Consider the following 20477-nt stretch of genomic DNA (forward strand, 5'->3'; position numbering starts at 1 on the left):
TTTAGGAAAATAACTTTTGCATATAGATTTAACTTGCCATCTTGGAACTACTTTGGCGTAGTGATATTTTTCAATAGAAAAGCACGGGTTCGTTTCCCACTGTTTCTTTTACTTAGTGTAATTGTTTCTTTCTAGTACAAACCTCAATAAACGATAATATTATGCAATCCTGCATGACATGTCATGTGCATATGGCAGGGAAATGATTATATTATGGAAACTGACTGATATGACATAATTGTATTGCGTTGTTTTATGTTTGCATTCACATAAGTTAAAGTGACAACATGAACCAAAGCTTTTTATTTAGCAAAACGAATGCATGGCAAGTTAATTAAACATCTTTCAAATTTCGACACATAAACAAAAAATATCTAGCAGAATCCAATGAAAAACGACTAATAAATACATGCAGCAAACAACGTGCAAGGGCTTTCGGAGAAAATGATCGAGATTTCTATGTGCAGGAAGTGTCTTTTGGATTTGGATGAACCATTCTATTTTGGCATCATCATCATTCTGACAAACTCTGAAATGGAATAACAAAAGGAACAATCAGCCGGACAATGAATGGTAAATTCCCTGTTGAATAGTGTTCAAAATCGTTAAGTTCACTCCCTAGCCAAACCCCTCACAAAATTTTAAAAAAATTAACTTTTCGATTGTGAGATATGACGGTTATTTCACGCCGAGGCAACCACCACAGGTTGGTCTGGGCAGATATCGAACTCACGACGCTTGAATTACTACTTTGTCGCCCTACCAACTGAGCTATCGTGCTTCCCACCCTCCACCTCTGAAAAAATTAAAACAATTAAACAATAGCACAACACCTTTCACAGACAAGTTAGTGTAAGGACTGGTCGGCCTGGTGTCAGGATATATGTGACTGGGTGGAACATGAAGCTACATGTCTGCGGCATGATGCCTCATTGCTAGACATCACTATAAACTATCACACTGCTGACATCGTAGCGATATGACTGAAAGATTAATAAATTATTAAAGCTAAGTTACAAGTCCAAAACACACTAAACTGTAACATCATCACAGTACGCATCCCACGGCAAACAGGCAGGTTCCCTCGATTTTTCGTCTCTTTTGACGTGCAGGAGAATGCATTGGGCTTACTCTATTTCACTGAGCCGCAGGAAACAACTACTACTTCTACTTAGTTGTAGTAGTAGTAGTAGTAGTGGTAGTAGAGAACAGAAACTTTTTTTTATATTGAAATCTCCGGCCACACGCTGGCAGCATATTAGAATGCTTTCTTACGTGCCAGTGTGTGTAAAGAGTAGCTATCAAACGTTATATTGTACAAACATATATATGACAAAATAAATGGGGCATGCATGATGAAGTAAATCACGTAAACAGTACATTATGAAAAACAAGTTTTATAACGTATTACATATACATGTACATATACCTACCCATACATACGCGTAAGCATAAACATGTTTTCTTTGCATGCACATACATACATATACAAGTGCACATTCAGTCGGTTATGCAGATTGTATGTTACTGGAAAATAAATAAATTATTTCATAATTCTGTCAACATATTTGGATAGACTTGTTAATACTGGGTAATTTTTGTAAGAAATGAATTTAACCAACTTTATTTCATTAGGATTAACAGAGTAAAAAGTTGGTAAGAATTTAAATTTTTCTCCTTATAAATAAAATAGACAGACAAAAAAATAGTGGAATTCATTACAATGTTATCTCCATGGCACACAGTGAATTTTCTGTCTTATCATGGCAGTAGTAGTGGTAGTAATTGTAGTATAGATTACAATACATGTTTTAGTGCCGTTGCTTTTGAACTTTGTCAAATTCAATATTTGGCACATAACACAAGGTCATTTTTAACAGGAACTGACAAAACCTTGATGATTCCCGTCCTTTTACCGATAATACTAAACACTCTGATGACTTTGATTTGAAGATGGATCCCAGCTCAGAATAGAAACGTAATTTTTCAACGGTAGTACAAATTTTGTATTCCTTTCCAATTCCTACGTGAGCCTAGGTTTCTTAATATTTTAACTGGGATTTACTTTGTTTGTGTCCTTTTCATAATGACAAATACCTTGAACTATTCGTTCAGAAGGTCATTGTATCAAAACGTGAATGTAGTGATCCTGAGAGTACTCACCTGCCGTACGAAGAGCACGCAAAAGCTGTCTAGGTTTCTTATTATTTAAATGCTTTTGTTGGAGGGGGGTTGGGGGTAGGGGGGTCGATGTCCGTTTGGATAATGACAAATACCTTAAAGTTTTTGTATTGAAGGTCATAGTATGAAAAGTGAACGTAGTTGTCCTGAGATTACTCGCTGGTCGTCCGGAAGATCATGTAAAAGCGGTCCCAGAAATAATCTGGGTTAGGAGAATGCTTTCCGTTCAAAAAATAATCTGGATTAGTAGAAAGCTTTTTGTTTTTTTAAAAAGGTGTTTAAAACTGATATTTTTTTTACTCTTCAACTTGTTACGGCGACTCTGGTCCTTGACTATGGCATGTACAAATGATTTACACAGAGCGTCAAAGTGAACCAGCTTGCAGAATACTTTTTGACAGTTACAAGCGCCTTTGTGAAAAGCTACAAGAATGACGTACACTCGTAGATCATTTTTGCATAGAAATCATTCATGTCCGGCTGAAAGCATTTTAGCTCGTTCAGCAAAGCAGTCGTGGGTACATCCTGTTCAAGTGGGAATAGCTGAAGGGAAGAAGCAGCAGGTGGAAGTAGTTACAAAGGGCTGCTCTATCTATTTCAACGCCAGACACAACAATATGTATTGCATTGTCGAAGTATGTTCGATTTGTAATGGCACTATATAGCCTTAGATTGCTGGTGCGCCGTAAAACCACAATGAAATCATTCATATAAAGATACTAGCAGATATCCAAAAGTCACCACCTAACACTCAAAGTTATTTCGCTTTTCGTTTTAACACAGAATTTTTCTTCTAATTTAAAATGCCGTCTGATTATTGATGTAGCTTGTTTTATTTTTTGTACACGCGCTCGTCCGGATCAGCTTGATTTAATGATGTGGTATTGACTGCCATATTTATTTAGAGATAGGCAGTGTTTAAAAAGATTCAAGGACCCGATAATGATTGAATTCAGTCGAATTGATTATTTTATTTTGATTGGTTTACAGAAGACACTGTTTATTAATTTTTTCTATATTTAGCAGCGGCTGCCAAATTTAATGATAAACCAACTTAACAAAAAGAAATTATTTCTCTTTGCCATAAATTTTTCTATTTGGTCCAATTCTGTTTGACGATTCTCGGCAAAAATGTTTTGTTTAAAAGTGTATATATTTTCAGAGTCATTAAAAAGTGTATATATTTTCAAAGATGCATTCATAATTGTTAGGCTACGAGGAGGTTATTGGAAAATGGCATACAAAAATCAACTTTTTTAAATTTATTTTGGAGGGGTTGGTGTTTGCAAATTAAGCTGGCGGTTTTCGTTTAAATATGGCCTCATGGCACAGTGAGCAAATATTTAATAATAAAGTAAATAATAAGATTGAACAAGCTTTGTAAAGAATTGGAAATTACCCTCATAGTCAACCTGACCATCTCCATCTACGTCGGCCTCTCCTATCATCCTGTCTATCTCTTCATCTGTCATTTTCTCCCCCACTGCAGTCATGACGTGACGCAACTCCAATGCACTTATATATCCGTTTCCATCTTTGTCAAATAATTTAAAGGCCCCCATAATTCCTTCCTCTCTTTCAGCATTTTTCATCTTCATTGCCACCATAGACAAGAATTCAGAAAAATCAATGGTGCCGTTTCCTAGAAAAGAACAAATACGTTGAAAATGAATTAAGACTTTTTAAAACGAAATCGTGTCTTGATGAAAAAAGTACTCCAGACCCCTTAGAATATTGATTAATTCGGTTTTGTTTGGATTGGGTTTGCTGTTTTACGTCACGGCAATCAAAAGTTTTTTCGAGTGGCTGCAAATAGAGAACAGTGCCTTGCGCAAGGACACGACTCTGTAGCCTATCAGGGCTGAAATGATTATGGGAATTCAAACCCGCACTTTTCTGGTCACGAGTTAAATGTATTTAACCACTCAGCCAGCGTGACTCTTAGAATGAAGAATAAATTATATTTGGGACGATCCGTTGATTAAGTGTATCAAGCCGTTTCCTAAAACAACCCAGCCAGCTTTATCAGGTCAGTATGCTCCAACGCTTCGTTCTCATAAGGGACCCGACTGGCGTAGCATTTACTCTCTTCGTTTATATCTGGGCAGGCCTTGGTTCTGGCAAGCAGTAGCGTACTAAGGGTGTGGGTGGAGGTTCCTCAGGCGTCACAGGTCTTGGGGCGCCAAAACTCCTTTGGATCATCATCGTCGCCCAGGGCACCATTTACCCTAAGTACGCCACTGCCGACAAGTGACTCTTAAGCGGTCGTCTCTTCGAGGTTGATGGTTTCTTTAAGGCACATTGATTTCCTGCATTTCGAAGACAATCTCGCGCTATCATCTGAAAAGTCGAGAGTGCCTGGCAAAATGTGCTGTCCCTTTTATGTAATTGGTACACACACACACACACGGAAGGAGACATAAATACTGGTTTTGTGCTGCCATTCTGCCAGTCACACTTTCTTGTAAACTGGTTGGATCCACAGCAATTAAGCTAAACCCGACCATATTTAATAGTTAGATACACACCTAGGATTGGTCCCAAGTCTAGATTAGAATATACGGTGAGCCTGGCTTTCTTTTTCAATTTGTTTAACGTTGTTTCTAACTGTTTGGACTTTATATATACAAGTAGTGTTATATTTGTATTTATATGTAAAATATATTATTTGCCATTCAACCATTTCAATTTTCAATTTTTTTATACAGATTTTGTTCCTTCTTGTACTTAAACATTTTTCAATAAAACATTTTAAACACAATCAAGCCAAGTCTAATGGCCAAATAAAATTTGGAAGGGTTTGTATAATAATGTAGATCAGCTAATTATGATTTGTATTCAATTGCAGAAAGTAATCAGATTTTTTTTAAAAATTATCTCTTAAGACTAAGACATTTGTTAGCAAAATTGAGAAGAAAAACATTTAATTTTTGTTGTTTCGTGTAAATGACGGTTTCATTTTCGTGAACTTATATTAATTTTTCTACATTTTTTCATTTTACCTGGATTTAGTTTGGTTAGCAAATCTTTTTCTGTTTGGTTTTTAGCCTACATTTCCCTTTTTTGAACAAAAATGTCAAAGATATCCAATTTTTTTCAAAGTTGAAGCTTGGTGGTCTACTGAAATTTACTGAAAACTTTTAAGATCTAACCAGGGAAAAAAACACCAAAACAACAGTGTGTACAGGGAATGACGTGTGGAAAAAGCGAGAACGCCACCTATAAAGCTGTTTGGGCATACCATCTGCGTCCACTTCACTGATCATATCCTGGATCTGGGCTTCTGTCGGTGTTTGTCCCAGAGACCTCAACACTGCGCCAAGCTCCTTCGTAGATATGGTTCCATCCCCGTCCTTGTCGAAAAGGCTGAACGCTTCCTTCAGTTCTGTACAAAATCAGATGCAGTATGAATTTTGTAAAAAAGCAAAGATATATATATATATATATATATATATATATATATATATATATATATATATATATATATATATATATATATATATATATATATATATATATATATATATATATATATATATATATATATAGTCAAGTTTTCTCAGCTCCATATCGTAAGTCATGTATAAACTAAGGTATTATTACAAGCCATGATTTGATGTCTAAACATTGCCGCAGGCTAGAGTTAATCTCTTACGCAAGGTTACCGTGACCAGAGAGAAGATCCGGCATTTTGAATCGACACAGGCGTTAGATAGCGCGACTTCCCACCTATGATTTACAACTTTGTCCTAAGATCAGTGGAACCCACGCGGGAACGGGGCGTGTTCTAAATCCGTCCCGACGTGGACAGACAGCGAGAAGGACATTGTCCGCTAAGATTGATAGGATCGGGTGAAAGCGACACCCAGTGGGAATTGTGATAACAACTTCGTTCCGAATTATAACTTCTAACTAGCAAGCGAAAATTTAGTCTTGCCTAGGAAGATTGCTGAGCAACATGGGGTTACTCAGAGGAAGCCACTCGTAATTTGGCGGTAAACCTTAAAGAGGAGATTCTAAGGAAAGACAAAGCGTCGTAAAGGTCAGTAAGTTATTTGCTCGATTTTGAAGAATATTACGGCATTGTGATTGTAATTATGCATAGTATGTATACTTAATTAATAGGATCGTTTAGTACGTAGACTTATCTTTGTAGTGTTTAATTTACATGCGTATTTGAGAAATGAGCTTGAGTATTATGTAGAGAACTATGCAGATTGTTAGAATGTGGTCAGAATTAATTTTGTAATTCGGTATTAGGTCACTTCGAAGTAAGCTAGTTCATTTATTCATGTGATATGTTAGAATTTGCACATGCTTGAATTGTGAATTTGGAAAACGGTTGAAGTGTGTAAGATTGGTTAATATGGATGTATCAGAGCATGAATATTTGAATGTTTTTGTACTTTGTATGAGCTGTAATGTAAAGAAATGCGTCTGATTGATGTGATATTGTTTAGTATAAAGGGATTCGGAATATGTACTGATGTGACGCAATTTATTGATGTATGCATGACAAGTAACTGATACCGTTCTTTAAATACGACTTTGTTTTACCATTCAAGAACGTATCAGTATTTCCATGTGAATGAATGCGTGACCGAAGGAATTTAATAGCCGTTATCTGATGATGGGCTGTGTGTAGTGTGAGATGAGAGGGCTAAGGAAAATATTGTACCGTCCTTGTGTTTTCACGGGAAGTTTTTTGGGGACAGAACTACCGGTTCAGTGGAGTCACGAGTCTCTAAGAGGGGAGACAGAAGGAGACTAGCAGAGCAGTTGGAGTCGACAAGTCTAGTCGGTGGAGAGAGTCGAGGAGGAGGAGGAAAAGGAGTCGAGGAGGACAAAGTGGAGAAGGAGGAGGAGTATAGAGAAGTCAAAGAATTGAAGTAATTTAGAGAAAGTCGTAGGGAAGAGGAGAAGATAGGAGGAATAGGAAAGAAGAATACACATATGAGTAGAATACAAGGACAGGTAGAAACCTATCTCACACTACTAATCAAATGACGCAAAAGGCTATCACAGGGTAGAGCGGAAGAAAGAGTACTTGGGAAATTTTAATCATTTGATTATTGAATTGTCATTAAATTGTTATTCGTTGAATTTCATATGTTTGTATTTTCAATCATTTAACCGTCGGTATTGCTGAATGGGGGCTCGGAGCTTTACATCTATCTTTCACTAATTTAACTTCTAACCTGGGTGTGACTTCGATAATAATTGAAATAGAATATTGAGAGCACCCCACCCCAACAATAATACACCTATCACAGTGGCGGCCTAACAACCCTATACGTCATCTATATATATTGTCCACTTGTTATTTATGTGCTGAAATTTGAACGATATTGACAATAAGTCAGACTGCGTTATTTGAGGGTATAGCCCAGGCTACTGATCCAAACCAACATCGCTCCAAAAATATGTAATACATTGGTCCGCAGTAGTTTCCTTTTTATCTTACAACGTTCCTTCGTGTGACATTCTCTACGGAATGCCTCGATATTTTCCTTCAGCAATCAGAGAAAAATATGAATGAATTTATGATTTAATATCCCATAAATTTCTCAGCAACACGAGCGATTCAACGTCTTTGAAAGTTGGTAATGTTTACTCTTATCAGTCACTGAGATTGTCATTTGCATCTTGGTTAACTAGCCATTACCAGGAATCCAAATTTGATACTGTACACGAAGGACCTATATACCTCTCATTTCAGTATCCATTCAGGCAGTTATAGTAATATTTTCTCAACAGATATAACCATGCATTCAGCGAATGTCTTTCTTTTAATAACAATTTTGTAACAATCTACGGTTCAGAAATTGGAGATTTATTCACTAAAATGATCCTTACCAATGGTATACAGTGTGTGTATTTTGGAATGATCAATAAAGATCGCATCGAACAGTTGAATTTACTGGATGATACTTGAAATTACATTCGCATTTTTCGCACTTAAATAATTACTATTTATTGGGAAAATGTATTTAAATACATCAAATTGTACTGGGTAAAATGTTGCTTGTAATCGACTCGTGAAAGTGGAGTATTTTGTATTTCAATCGAAATTAAACAGTTGGTTCCTGACTTATTTGTATTACAACTTGAAGGCAGAGTTTGTAAACTGAATGGCTGGGATAAAGGGCAAAACAAGATTGAAAAGTTATCAATCTAGCGTCAAACTCAACCTGTTATTTACTTAGTCAGTTTGTAATCTTGGTCAATCAGCCAAACAGAGCTTAATACGGCGCAACTTTTCTGGATGACAGTTATCAATCTAGCGTCAAACTCAACCTGTTATTTACTTAGTCAGTTTGTAATCTTGGTCAATCAGCCAAACAGAGCTTAATACGGCGCAACTTTTCTGGATGACAGCTACCTTCATATTTAGCCTGCGAGAAATCTGCAGCTTTTTTTCTGCTGGAGACTATTTAAATACTAACCTGCAATCTGCTCCTCCGTTAGTCCATCAGCCTGGAACAAAGAGACAATTTATTAATCTCGTGTGTTTGAACAGGACCTGATTCAGCGTTTGACAATGTGAATGCGAAGATGAAGAACAGAAGGATGATCTTGCAACTGTGTGTGTGTGTGTGTGTGTGTGTGTGTCAATGTTTACAGAGTCTAACATAACTTGAAATGATAAATATAAACCATAATACAGGAGCATATTCTTGCACAGATTGACAGCAATCCCTAATTGAAAAGGAAAAAACTAATATGAGATACTTTTGGATAATAATCCAATTACACTGTAAATGAGGTCTGTTGATAAACCCAGTAAGAACTCGAATTTGTGTTTGAATATGTACCAAATACAAGTCCCATACTTTAAAAAAACAAAGACATGTAATTACGAGTTTAATAACCCAAATTTCTCCTGTTGGAGCATATCGCCATGCAAAACAATTGCCGAAAGCCCACCAGAGTTACCTCTATAAACAGCAGTATATCGATGGGCGGATTGAGGATCAATCATTTTTGTATATGAGCAATATTATCTTGAGCATTCAAAACGAGTCTATTAAAAATCAAAACTGAAAATCATTCGACAAGCATTACTCGGGGACTTTTTGAAAATCTGATATATAATAGCAATTGAAACTAAAATACAAACATGTATGGTCCCAGTCCAGCCGTTCTAAAGGCAACGTATATTTTACTTGTTATGTTTTTAAAAAAATCTTAAGTCCATTATTTACATTATGTTAAGACATAAGACAGTGGACACAATAACTGTTGAACAATGTCGATTTATAATTGTGCAAATATATTTAGTTTCGATACACTGTCCACATTCGCGTGATTGTTGATTTCTCTAAACTAAATAATATGTTCGGCGCCTTACCCTGGTACTGTGAGTTAGCTTATCACAACAATTCGGCTAACTAACCCTAATCGAATCGAAATACGTTTTACTCCAATGAACCACCATTTTTCATATTCAAGCCGTTACATATTTTAGCTATGTTTTAAAATATGTTCATGATGACATTGTGAAAATATAGAGATCACAATGTGGTGGGAAACTGTGGCAGAATCAGCTAAACATGGCAGCGTGGAAGATAACATCGCGTTCTGGGATTTCCTACAGTTATTCAGCAGACCAGGCTTTGTCCAATCAGTATACAAATGTCATGTTTATCTGAAGATGAGAAACTGATGTCTTAATATAAAATACTTTTACCTGATGATGGTGCAAAAAGCAAAGCATATATATGAAACAGTTTAATCTGAGATGTAAGTATGTTTAAATTCCACCACAGCATGACTGGAGATGACCCAACATAATGTACTTGTTTCTTTCTACAAGATAGTTGTGGATTACCAGAGAGTGGGAACTAGACTGGAAGATCTGTTGCTATCAGGTCACAGGAACAAAATAACATTTATTACAGTATATTTCGGTAGTATTATACACGGTTTAAAAAGTAAACAAGTAATGGAGCTACACATTTTTTCACAGAGATGAATTCAGTATGCTAAAAACTGAACATTACACAACATGTGATAAAATTTGAATACTACACAACAGATTATGGTAAAATCTAAATACTATACAACAGATTATCAAAATTGAAATTGGGTTATGCTATTAGTAATTATAATGCATTTATTTCACCATGTGACCTTGTTTTTCAAAAAGCTAGTTCTGTGGGATACAATAATGATTTACAGAAATCCAGTGATCGGTTTAAACTTTGGTTCATCCCGACTACTAATACCGATGATGAGAAGATTGGCAATGACCATGATGATAACCATTACAAAAAAAAAGAAAGAAAAAAAAGAACACAAAGTGGAAATAAAGTGTACTGAGAAGACGGATTATAATCGATATAGTCCTACTGTCACGTCTTACCAGCGCAAGTGTGCCTGTCGTTACCTAGTGTGACAAGGTCCATCGCAAGGGGGATCAGCATACATACAAAGCCCAATCACAGAGCACGACCAGACACTTAGACGTTCGAATGATACATTGTCAGCATAGGTGTGGATGATTCCTATGTGTAGTTAACAAAAACGTTATTCACCATGAAACAAAGGAAACGTCATTAATATTGACACTAATGCTTGCATGAGATGGTGTGGTTTCTTGTTCGAAATCAGTTGATACATTTTTACCCACTCCAACTTTCAAATGACATTCTTGAGTAATTTCTCTGCACCTTTGCTCAATAATGCGAATACACCATCCATTAATAAAACATAATTAATATGCCGAAACCCTTACATAACCCAGTTTTTAACACTCCCATAAATGCGAAGAACTGTAAATTTAACGTATTCGTGAAATCATTTAAATAATTAGCAAATTTTTCAAGTCATTTTTTATTTTGTGAAAAAAAGTTCGTTTGCTTGAGAATCGATAGGAAGAAATAGCGCAATATGTTGAGGCCGACAGTGGTAGAAGAGAAGAGACAAACATCACCTGTGAATAAATATTCTTCAGACAAGACAATTGTTGCTATGGTTACTGGGATCGGTGTAACTATATTAACAATTATTCCAGTCTTTCCAGTTTTTTTTTTGTAACTTTCACATCACTGTAAAAATTTTGTCTAACTCCTTTAATTGACTCTATTTCCAACTTTCCGCGTAAGTTCTTTCCAGCTATGTTAGGTATCCAGCTAATTTATTTCAACAGATTTTTTAATGCAGGTTTTCTGTTTCGGGTCGTTTATTATTATTGCTCATATTCGTCTCTTCAGTGAGTTATCATACATTTAGATATCAAATATTTAGATGATTTGATAACTTCTAAAACAATTACAGAACCTATTAATTGCTTTCCCTTGTGTACTGAATAATCTTTTTACTCTAGTTCTGTTTGATTATTTATTTAAAATCAAGTTCTGAAATTTATTTTCTTATGCGCATCCATCAGCTAGAGTTTAATATTATCGTATCTTTGCAGCAAACTGTTTTGGTTGCACTTCTATTTCCTCAGGTACTTTTGTTTGTTGTCACGTCCAACAGTGTGTTGCATGTCCTTAATGGATAAAGCCAATTCTTCCCTTCGATTTTTTTCAGGCTATTATAAATAACAACTCCTTTCCATTCTGGCCTAATATAGTGCTGGATACTAGCATTGTTTTATATCGCTTTCCTAGAGATTTTAATTGTTTTGCTATCTGATTTTAGATAATAAAGAGTCTTTCCACCTGGTTTTAGATAATAAAGAGTATTGTCATATGGTTTTAGATAATAAACATTATTGCCATTTGGTTTTAGATAATAAAGAATCTTGCCATATGGTTTTAGATAATAAAGAGTATTGCCATCTGGTTTTAGATAATAAAAAGCATTGCCATCTGATTTTATATACTAAAGAGTCTTTCTATTTGGTTTAAGATCATATAAAGAGTATTATCATCTGGTTTTAGATAATAAAGAGTATTGCCATCTGGTTTTAGATAATCAATAGTATTGTCATCTGGTTTTAGATAATAAAGAGTATTACCATCTGGTTTTAGATAATAAAAGTATTGCCACCTGATTTTATATACTAAAGAGTCTTTCTATCTGGTTTTAGATAATAAACAATATTGCCATCTGGTTTTAGATAATCAAGAGAATTGCCATCCGGTTTTAGATAATAAAAAGAGTATTTCCATCTGGCTTAAAATCATACAAAGAGTATTGCCATCCGACTTTAGACAATAAAGAGTCTTGCTATCTGGTTTTAGATAATCAAGAGCATTACCATCCGGTTTTAGATAATAAAGAGTATTGTCATCTGGTTTTAGATAATAAACAATATTGCCATCTGGTTTTAGATAATCAAGAGCATTACCATCCGGTTTTAGATAATACAAGAGTATTTCCATCTCGTTTAAAATAAAAAAAGAGTATTTCCGTCTGGTTTAAGATCATAGAAAGAGTATTGTCATCAGGTTTTAGATAATCAAGAGCATTACCATCTGGTTTTAGATAATAAATAGAGTATTTCCATCTGGTTTAAGACAATAAAAATAGTATTTCCATCTGGTTTAAGATCATAAAAAGAGTATTGCCATCCGACTTTAGATAATAAAGAGTCATGCTGTCTGGTTTTAGATAATCAAGAGCATTACCATCCGGTTTTAGATAATAAAGAGTAATGTCATCTGGTTTTAGATAATAAATATTATTATTCCGATCTGGTTTTAGATAATAAAAAGAGTATTTCCATCTGGTTTTAGATAATCAAGAGCATTACCATCCGGTTTTAGATAATAAAGAGTATTGTCATCTGGTTTTAGATAATAAATATTATTGCCATCTGGTTTTAGATAAACAAGAGTATTGTCATCTGGTTTTAGATAATAAATATTATTGCCATCTGGTTTTAGATAATAAAAAGAGTATTTCCATCTGGTTTTAGATAATCAAGAGCATTACCATTCTGTTTTAGATAATACAAGAGTATTTCCATCTGGTTTTAGATAATAAAGAGTATCGTTTTGCATTGTAAGGATTTTTTTCTTCTTCAAATGGTAGTTAAATTCATTCATGCCAGCGCCCTCATTTATGTCGAAAATTTGCATTGAATATCTAGAATCTCTAATTGTTATTACATAAGGAAACATCCGATACTTTGCCTTTTCAAAGTCATTATCAAGATTCATAGGATATTAAATTTATGTTTGAACTCGTGTGTCTTAGTCATCATGACTATCTTTGCACATGACTTTTCTATATCATACTACCTGTATTCATTTAAAGATCAAAGAGACCGAGAAATCACAGATGGAATTTATAATTGGGATTTATCAAATATAAAATAGCGATGACTTCATTTCTACAGAACTGAAAGAGTGCAAACAGAAATTGTTCATACCTATTGCAAATATACTAGAAACAAATCAAGAAAATATGTGAAGTCTTTGTTAAAATTAGAGCTGCTAAATTCCGAAGTTCTTTGTCTCAGATATTGATAGTCAAATTTCTATTTTACAAGCCAAAAGGAAAATGTTCAAATCACAAATACGACTGTGGAACCCAAAGCAGCAGAGCCTGTGCATAGCTATCGTCTACAGAGTTGATAAAACCGTTTACATCAAAACTGTATATTTGCTATAAAGCTTTAATTTCAAATTCCGAAAACTTAACGATGTTTAAAATGGTTTGGCCAGAGGAATCAAACACTATAGCGGTTTGGAAAAAGCCTCAAAACAGCATATCAAGTTTTCAATTGGAAAGGAGGATAGCATGGCAACGGTTTCAGTGTTGATAGGGACAAAGCCGCCGGACTAGGTGTTACACGAATAACTTTTAGCGAGGTTTGGTGTAATAACTACTGGATTTGTTACAGAAGCTTTTAAGGATAAAATGTTATTCAACAAATAATGAAAACATGATGACATAGTACCATCTGCCAATATCAAGTTAAACAGTATGGACGACAAGTAATGAAATCAGCCACGAAGATTTTAATTTATCTTGCAAAATGAGATTTCAATACTAAAAGCCACTAAAACGATCAAGAGACTAAAATGGTCATAAATTATTTTTGCTGAAAATTTACTGACATCGATGCTAACACCAACACCCAATCGTAGCTGAAAATTTACTGACATCCATGCTAACACCAACACCCAATCATAGCTGCATAAAACACAACCTAACGAAAGTATTTCAAATGTAGAGGACGTAAACAGAAAATAAATAAATGAAAGAAATATTTGATCAATGAAAGCAATGTGCGATTCATATATTGTAGATTTTAATACTTTCATACGCGTGGTATGGAATTGTGTTTTAATTGTTATTCTTTGGATGAATAGATCTATAAAAATACAATTGTCGGCATTAATGTATCATTATATTGGTGATGTAATGTGATAAACAACGTGAATTCGTAACTCATTTACGTTTTATTTTAACAGGATGCGTGCAAGAAAGGTTATTACTTTTCAATTTAACAGCAAGTGTCTAAGTAAGGTTATTACTTTTTATTTTAACTGGTCTATGTAAGGTTATTACTTTTTAATTTAACAGCAAGTGTCTAAGTAAGGTTATTACTTTTCATTTTAACTCGTCTATGTAAGTTTATTACTTTTCAATTTAACAGCAAGTGTCTAAATAAGGCTATTACTTTTTATTTTAACTGGTCTATGTAAGGTTATTACTTTTTAATTTAACAGCACGTGTCTAAGTAGGGTTATTCCATTTTAGTTTAACAGCATGTGTTTATATAAAATTATTAATTTTCAATTTAACAGTATACATCTAAAATTCAAACGATATCCAATATACATCATTTACTTTGGTTATTATTTGAACTATTCTCTCAAACATTTTGTTCCAAAAAAAAGACTCAGTTAACAACAAAAAGGTAAGTATGTATACATTTTTAATACCGATATTTTATTTCATCGCTTTGCATCAAAATCTGCAGCCGATTGGTGCCAGCAATCCATCTGGAATCAGGTCACTATTAGTACTTTCAGTTCAGTATCCACGAATGTAGGTCTAGTCTATTTTCAGAACATTTTTCCTCTCTCATTTTGGTGGTGATAGAAGAGTTATATTTATGCATTTTTGGTAGGGATTTAAAGGTAATTGTTTATTCTTGACAATATGAACTCAGGGTGTGGTTTTCTGTGTTTATTTCGACGACAGTGCACAGTGAATAATAAGGTCTTTGTGATGATCCGGAAGTGAAATCTGTGTTCTGTTTAGATGCTGTTCTGTTGACAGTCCACCCTCTCAAACAAATGCAGGTCAACCTTTGACAAGAACTTCACTGTGAAGTCATCTTTGAAGGTATTTTAGATTAACATATGACTTGTATTGATTGTCACACAGTAGAAAGGTCAGTATTGAGAAACAGATGTAGAGAACATATAGTAAAATTAATTGTGTTCTATGCCCATCTCCCCATGACAAAGTCTGCATACCGGTGTCAGCAATCCATTTGCCCAGGACAAAGTCCGCATACCGGTGTCAGCAATCCATCTCACCAGGACAAAGTCTGCATACCATATAATAATAATAATAACAATAATAATGATGACTTCGTATAGCGCCTAATCTTTAGAAGCTCTAAGCGCTTTACAACATTAGACAACACCTATAAGATAAGAAACATAATAATATTATTACAAAAACAAACAACATGAAATTAGAAAAACATTAAAAAATAAAAAACATGCTGAGAATCTTTCAGGTAGGAAACATTATAATGTCTTTAAGTTTGTTCTTGCAGTCGAAATAAGTGAGTTTTGAGAGCCTTCTTGAATGTGATCACTGTGTCTTTGTGTCTAAGTTCAGTGGGCAATCCATTCCACGTTGCTGGGCCCTGGTATGCAAAAGAACGCTGTCAATATGACTTTGTTTTCATAGTGGGAATAATGAGTATACGATTGTCAGAAGAGGAGCGTAAGTATCTTGCTGGTGTGTACACATGCGTGAGGTCAGATAGGTATGTTGGACTAGAGTCCGACAGTGAAATGTAGCACAGAGAATAAATTTTTTGTTTGATTCTGGATCGAATGGATAGCCAGTGCAGGGTACAGAGCAGCGGGGAGGTGTGCTCTGATCGTGGTACTCTAAGTATGATCCGAGCAGCTGTGTTTTGAACTTTTTGAAGTTTCTGGAGTAGATATTGAGATGAACCAGACAGAATTGAGTTACAATAGTCCAGTCTTGAAAGTACTAATGAACACACAAGTGTTTTAGTGGCATCAACTCAAAGATATTTGCGAACTGAGCTGATGCGTCTCAGCTCAAGATATGCAGCCTTGCATATGTTCATGACATGCTGGTGCAATGTGAGAGCACTGTCCAAAGTAACACCTAGGTTTCGTACTGATTGGGTGAATTTAATGTTGGTGTTGCTGATATTTATTGTTTGACGTAAAGGATGTGAATGAGAAAGTCTTTGTGTTGTGATCAGAATGGCCTCAGTTTTATCATCATTCATCTGCAGCTTGTTACAAGTCATCCATGATTTCACATCAGAAATGCACCTCTCTACACCTTGGATGGTAGCATCAACTTCAGCTGGGTGGCTAGATTTGTATATTTGGGTGTCATCAGCGTACAATTGGTGAGACACTGGATGATGATCTATGACACTTGAGAGCGACTGAGTGTACATAATGAAGAGAACAGGTCCAAGAACAGACCCCTCTGGAACACCACAACATAGATCAACTGGGCTGGAGTGTATTCCGTTTGCAGATACAATTTGTGACCTGTTGACCAAGTAGGACTTGAACCACAGTAAGGCTGTATCATGAATGCCAAATACATTCTGGAGACGGTGAAGTAATATATCATGGTCTATTGTGTCAAATGCTGCAGACAAATCAAGGAGGGTGAGGACTGTAATCTTTCCGCTATCCAAAGCACAGAGAATGTCATTAACTACTTTTAGAAGAGTAGTTTCAGTAATGTGGCAAGGGCGATACGCAGATTGTACATTGCTAAAAAGACTATCTGAATTTAGATGAGATACAAGCTGGGATAGAACAACCTTTACTAAGATTTTTTAAATGAATGGGATCTTAGAAACTGGGCGGTAGTTCTTTAAATCGTTATGGTCTAGAGTTGGTTTCTTCAGCAGAGGATTTACAATGGCAGTTTTGAAAAATGATGGGAATTCCCCAGATGAGACAGAAGTATTAATGACATCAGTTAGTGAAGGCAATACTGGATCTAAGCACTCAAGCAGCAGTGATTTTGGAATTGGATCAAGTTCACGTGACTTTGGTGCACTCTTCATCACAATTGTACGTACGAAATCCATAGAGACCGGTTGAAATGCTGCTAAAGTTTGCCGCTCAAATTCTGTATCCCAACTGTATGGTGACGACAAGTCAATTGAAATTGTGGTGTCAAGCTTATCTCTAATGGTTTGTACTTTGTGACGGAAGAAATTTGCAAACATGTCCGGAAGGTCGACTGGAGAGAAGGTAGTTGGAAGTGGTGTTGATTTGTTCCTTGACATTAGCTTGTTAGTAATCTCGAAGAGCTCTTTGCAGCTGGAACTTTCCATGATCTTAGTAGTGTAGTGGGCTGATTTCGCTGCATGGACTATATTTGTGACATTCTTCTTAGCGACTTCATAGATTTGCTTATGAATAGTGAGTCTGGTGGAAAGCCATAATAATAAAATTTGCGTTTCTTTCATAATAATATTGGTGATGGAATTTGACAAACAACAAGAATTCATAAGTTGCTCGCTATTTATTTCAACATGAATTACTAATTAATTCGTAGTTACGTCATTAATTATTATTTAATTCAACATCAATCCAATAGATATCATTTAGTTTAACATGGAGTTGAACTATTTTCCCGAAGTCCTCATACCATATTCATGAAATAGTAATTTATTACGTTTTTTACCCAGAACAGCACTGAAGAGACACCTTTGTTATATTTCAGCAATACGGTTTTACGAGTTTGTAAAATGGAAACTCTCAAAATACGACATAAATACATACATATCATTGACCGTAATAATAGTTACCTTTCTTAATTCGTGTGTCATGTTACTCCAGTCCTCGCGCTTACGTTTTGAGACTGTCGTCATCATTTGGATCAGTAGCGTATGGTAAGTGTTGTTTAAGAAACATTGTAAAATTTAAATACTTCCTAGAATGCAAATCAAGGAAACGAAATGAAAATGTCCAGTTTAACTAATGTGATATTTGACTCACTCTGGCATGTGCGTCCTTAACGTTACTGCCGCTGTTTACGTGCAGACTTTCTTTGCCTATTAGGAAACCCAAGTCGGAATTTCTGACACGGCAAAGGCAATGTAAAACGCTGGTTACAGTGACTTGTACTTCTTACATCATCTTATAGAAAATATTAATCCAATGGAAAAAGAATCAATATTGACATCTTCATCAGAGTATATTAACAGAGGAAAATAAAAATCTTTGTTTTGAAATAGACTCAAAACATTAACAATTCAGGCTTTTATTTTGATTTTCTTTTCTAACTAGCTTATTTTTCATACTTGTTTCAGTTTACTATCTTTTTCATAATTATTTTTAAATGTTCCGTTGTATTCAAATACTGTTCTGAAATATCATTGTAATCGCTCTGAAAGAAATCAATTCTCTTTTAGATGCAAATCATCATCATCATCATCATCATCATCATCCAAAGACACCATAAAGGATAAAATTCTACACTTACCCTAACAACCACATTCCCAACTTACGTCACGTGACCTTATGTTTAGAAATGAGCACACTTAGACAGGCTCGGAAAAACGGTAGCTCGCACATGATTTAGCGGCTTTCTAGACATTTTTAAAACCGTAAAATATTCAAGTTAATGGCACGTACCATGGCAGGTCCATCATACATACATACATATATACATACATACATACCGGATTATTGCCATCTCACCTCTGTCTCCGTGGGTTCGAGTCTCGTGTTCGGCCATTGTGGGTATACGAGAAAGCTTGCCAGTAGCTTCTCGTGGGTCGGTGGTTCTTTCTGGGGTTTTTCCGGGTTCTTCCTCCATCATTTATATTGGCCGCCATATATAACCTATCTTGTGCTGAAAAATGGCGTTAAACCCTACAACATACATACATACATACATACATACATACATACATACATACATACATACATACATACATACATACATACCCATATGAAAAGCAGAGAATAAAAAATTTCTTATCTGAGTAACAACAAATTGACTGTAAAACACATGCACACCCACCCCACACCCACAATAAAATAATAAATAAATATATAATGAGATTGTTTGCAAACTTTAAACTTGCCGTAGTAGAGGCCGGTGAAATATGGACAAAAGAGGGTCAAACTTTCTAGGGACAAAGGAAAATTAAAAATAGGCGGCTATCTCTGTTCAAATTTTTATTTTTGCATCTCAGGATGAGTCCGTCGCTTTTTCTCTCGTTCCTAATTCGCCGACATCTACTACGAATGAGAAAGAATCTTATCCTATGTAAAGCCAAGAGCTGAATTTATTAATGGATTAGAAAACATGAATAAAATAAGAAAGTGGATAGGTGGCTGTAATCTAAATTGGTTCAAGGTAATGTTCGTGTTGTTGCTTTCTTTAAGTTGTACTTTTGTTGTTGATGTTGTTATAAATTTCCTGTTCGTTTTTCTTCGTGACATGTGATACTCCTAATGCAGATTGAGCACTGTTCAAACTTAGAGCACACATCAATGCTGTGGAATGTTAATTTCCTGTGTATTCTTTCAGTCCAGGATAATGTGGTGGGTTTGGACTACATAAAACTCTCAATAAATCTTGGTATCGTTGACTAATGCTGGATTTTCAACAATGAATGCTCGAAAATCGAAATAGCTCATATTACTGTTTTTGAAAGCTGCAAAATATCGACCAAATTTATAAGCTTCCAAATGTATTCAATGCTAGAGAATTAAATCTCTACTTAATTGGTAAATTGAATTTTTCAGCTTTAGAAAGGTATTGATTATCACACCATAGGCATCTCCCCCCACCAGTGGAATGTGAAGTCAGTATACATTATTTTCAGTTGACTTTAAGATAATAACAAAATTGTTTGTTTTATTTATAATCTTTGTCGTGAAGTAGAGACTGGGCACGCCCCCTTCTTTAATCCTTCTCTTTCGATATTTGGTTCCTCATTCTCTCTGCTCCTCTCGCGGTTTAATTTACACTCTTTCAGAATCCCGGTTAATTAAAAATGAAAAAAAGAAATTCGTTTCTAATTGTAATTCGGGATTCTTCAGCGCTCGCCCACTCCCTCCTCTCTCTCTCTCTCTCTCTCTCTCTCTCTCTGTTGTGACTTGAATCAACCGTAAATATATTAA

The 20477-nt window shown here is 35.2% G+C and overlaps 1 protein-coding gene across 1 annotated transcript in view; it reads right to left on the minus strand.

The window, feature by feature from the left end:
- Positions 1-288: 288 nt before the first annotated feature.
- Positions 289-20477, minus strand: part of LOC149805560 (uncharacterized) — a 32633-nt gene continuing 12444 nt past the window's right edge. The window contains exons 2-5 of the mRNA XM_089936420.1: positions 8628-8658; positions 5423-5566; positions 3581-3823; positions 289-529 (exon numbers count right to left, since the gene is read on the minus strand). Of these exons, the coding sequence (XP_089792546.1) occupies positions 498-529; positions 3581-3823; positions 5423-5566; positions 8628-8658 (450 nt within the window). The 3' untranslated portion in view covers positions 289-497. The remainder of the gene's footprint in view (positions 530-3580; positions 3824-5422; positions 5567-8627; positions 8659-20477) is intronic.

This window comes from Sinohyriopsis cumingii, chromosome 2 (genome assembly GCF_028554795.1).
Source record: "Sinohyriopsis cumingii isolate HCF-2022 chromosome 2, ASM2855479v2, whole genome shotgun sequence".
Taxonomy (NCBI): Eukaryota; Metazoa; Mollusca; class Bivalvia; order Unionida; family Unionidae; genus Sinohyriopsis; species Sinohyriopsis cumingii.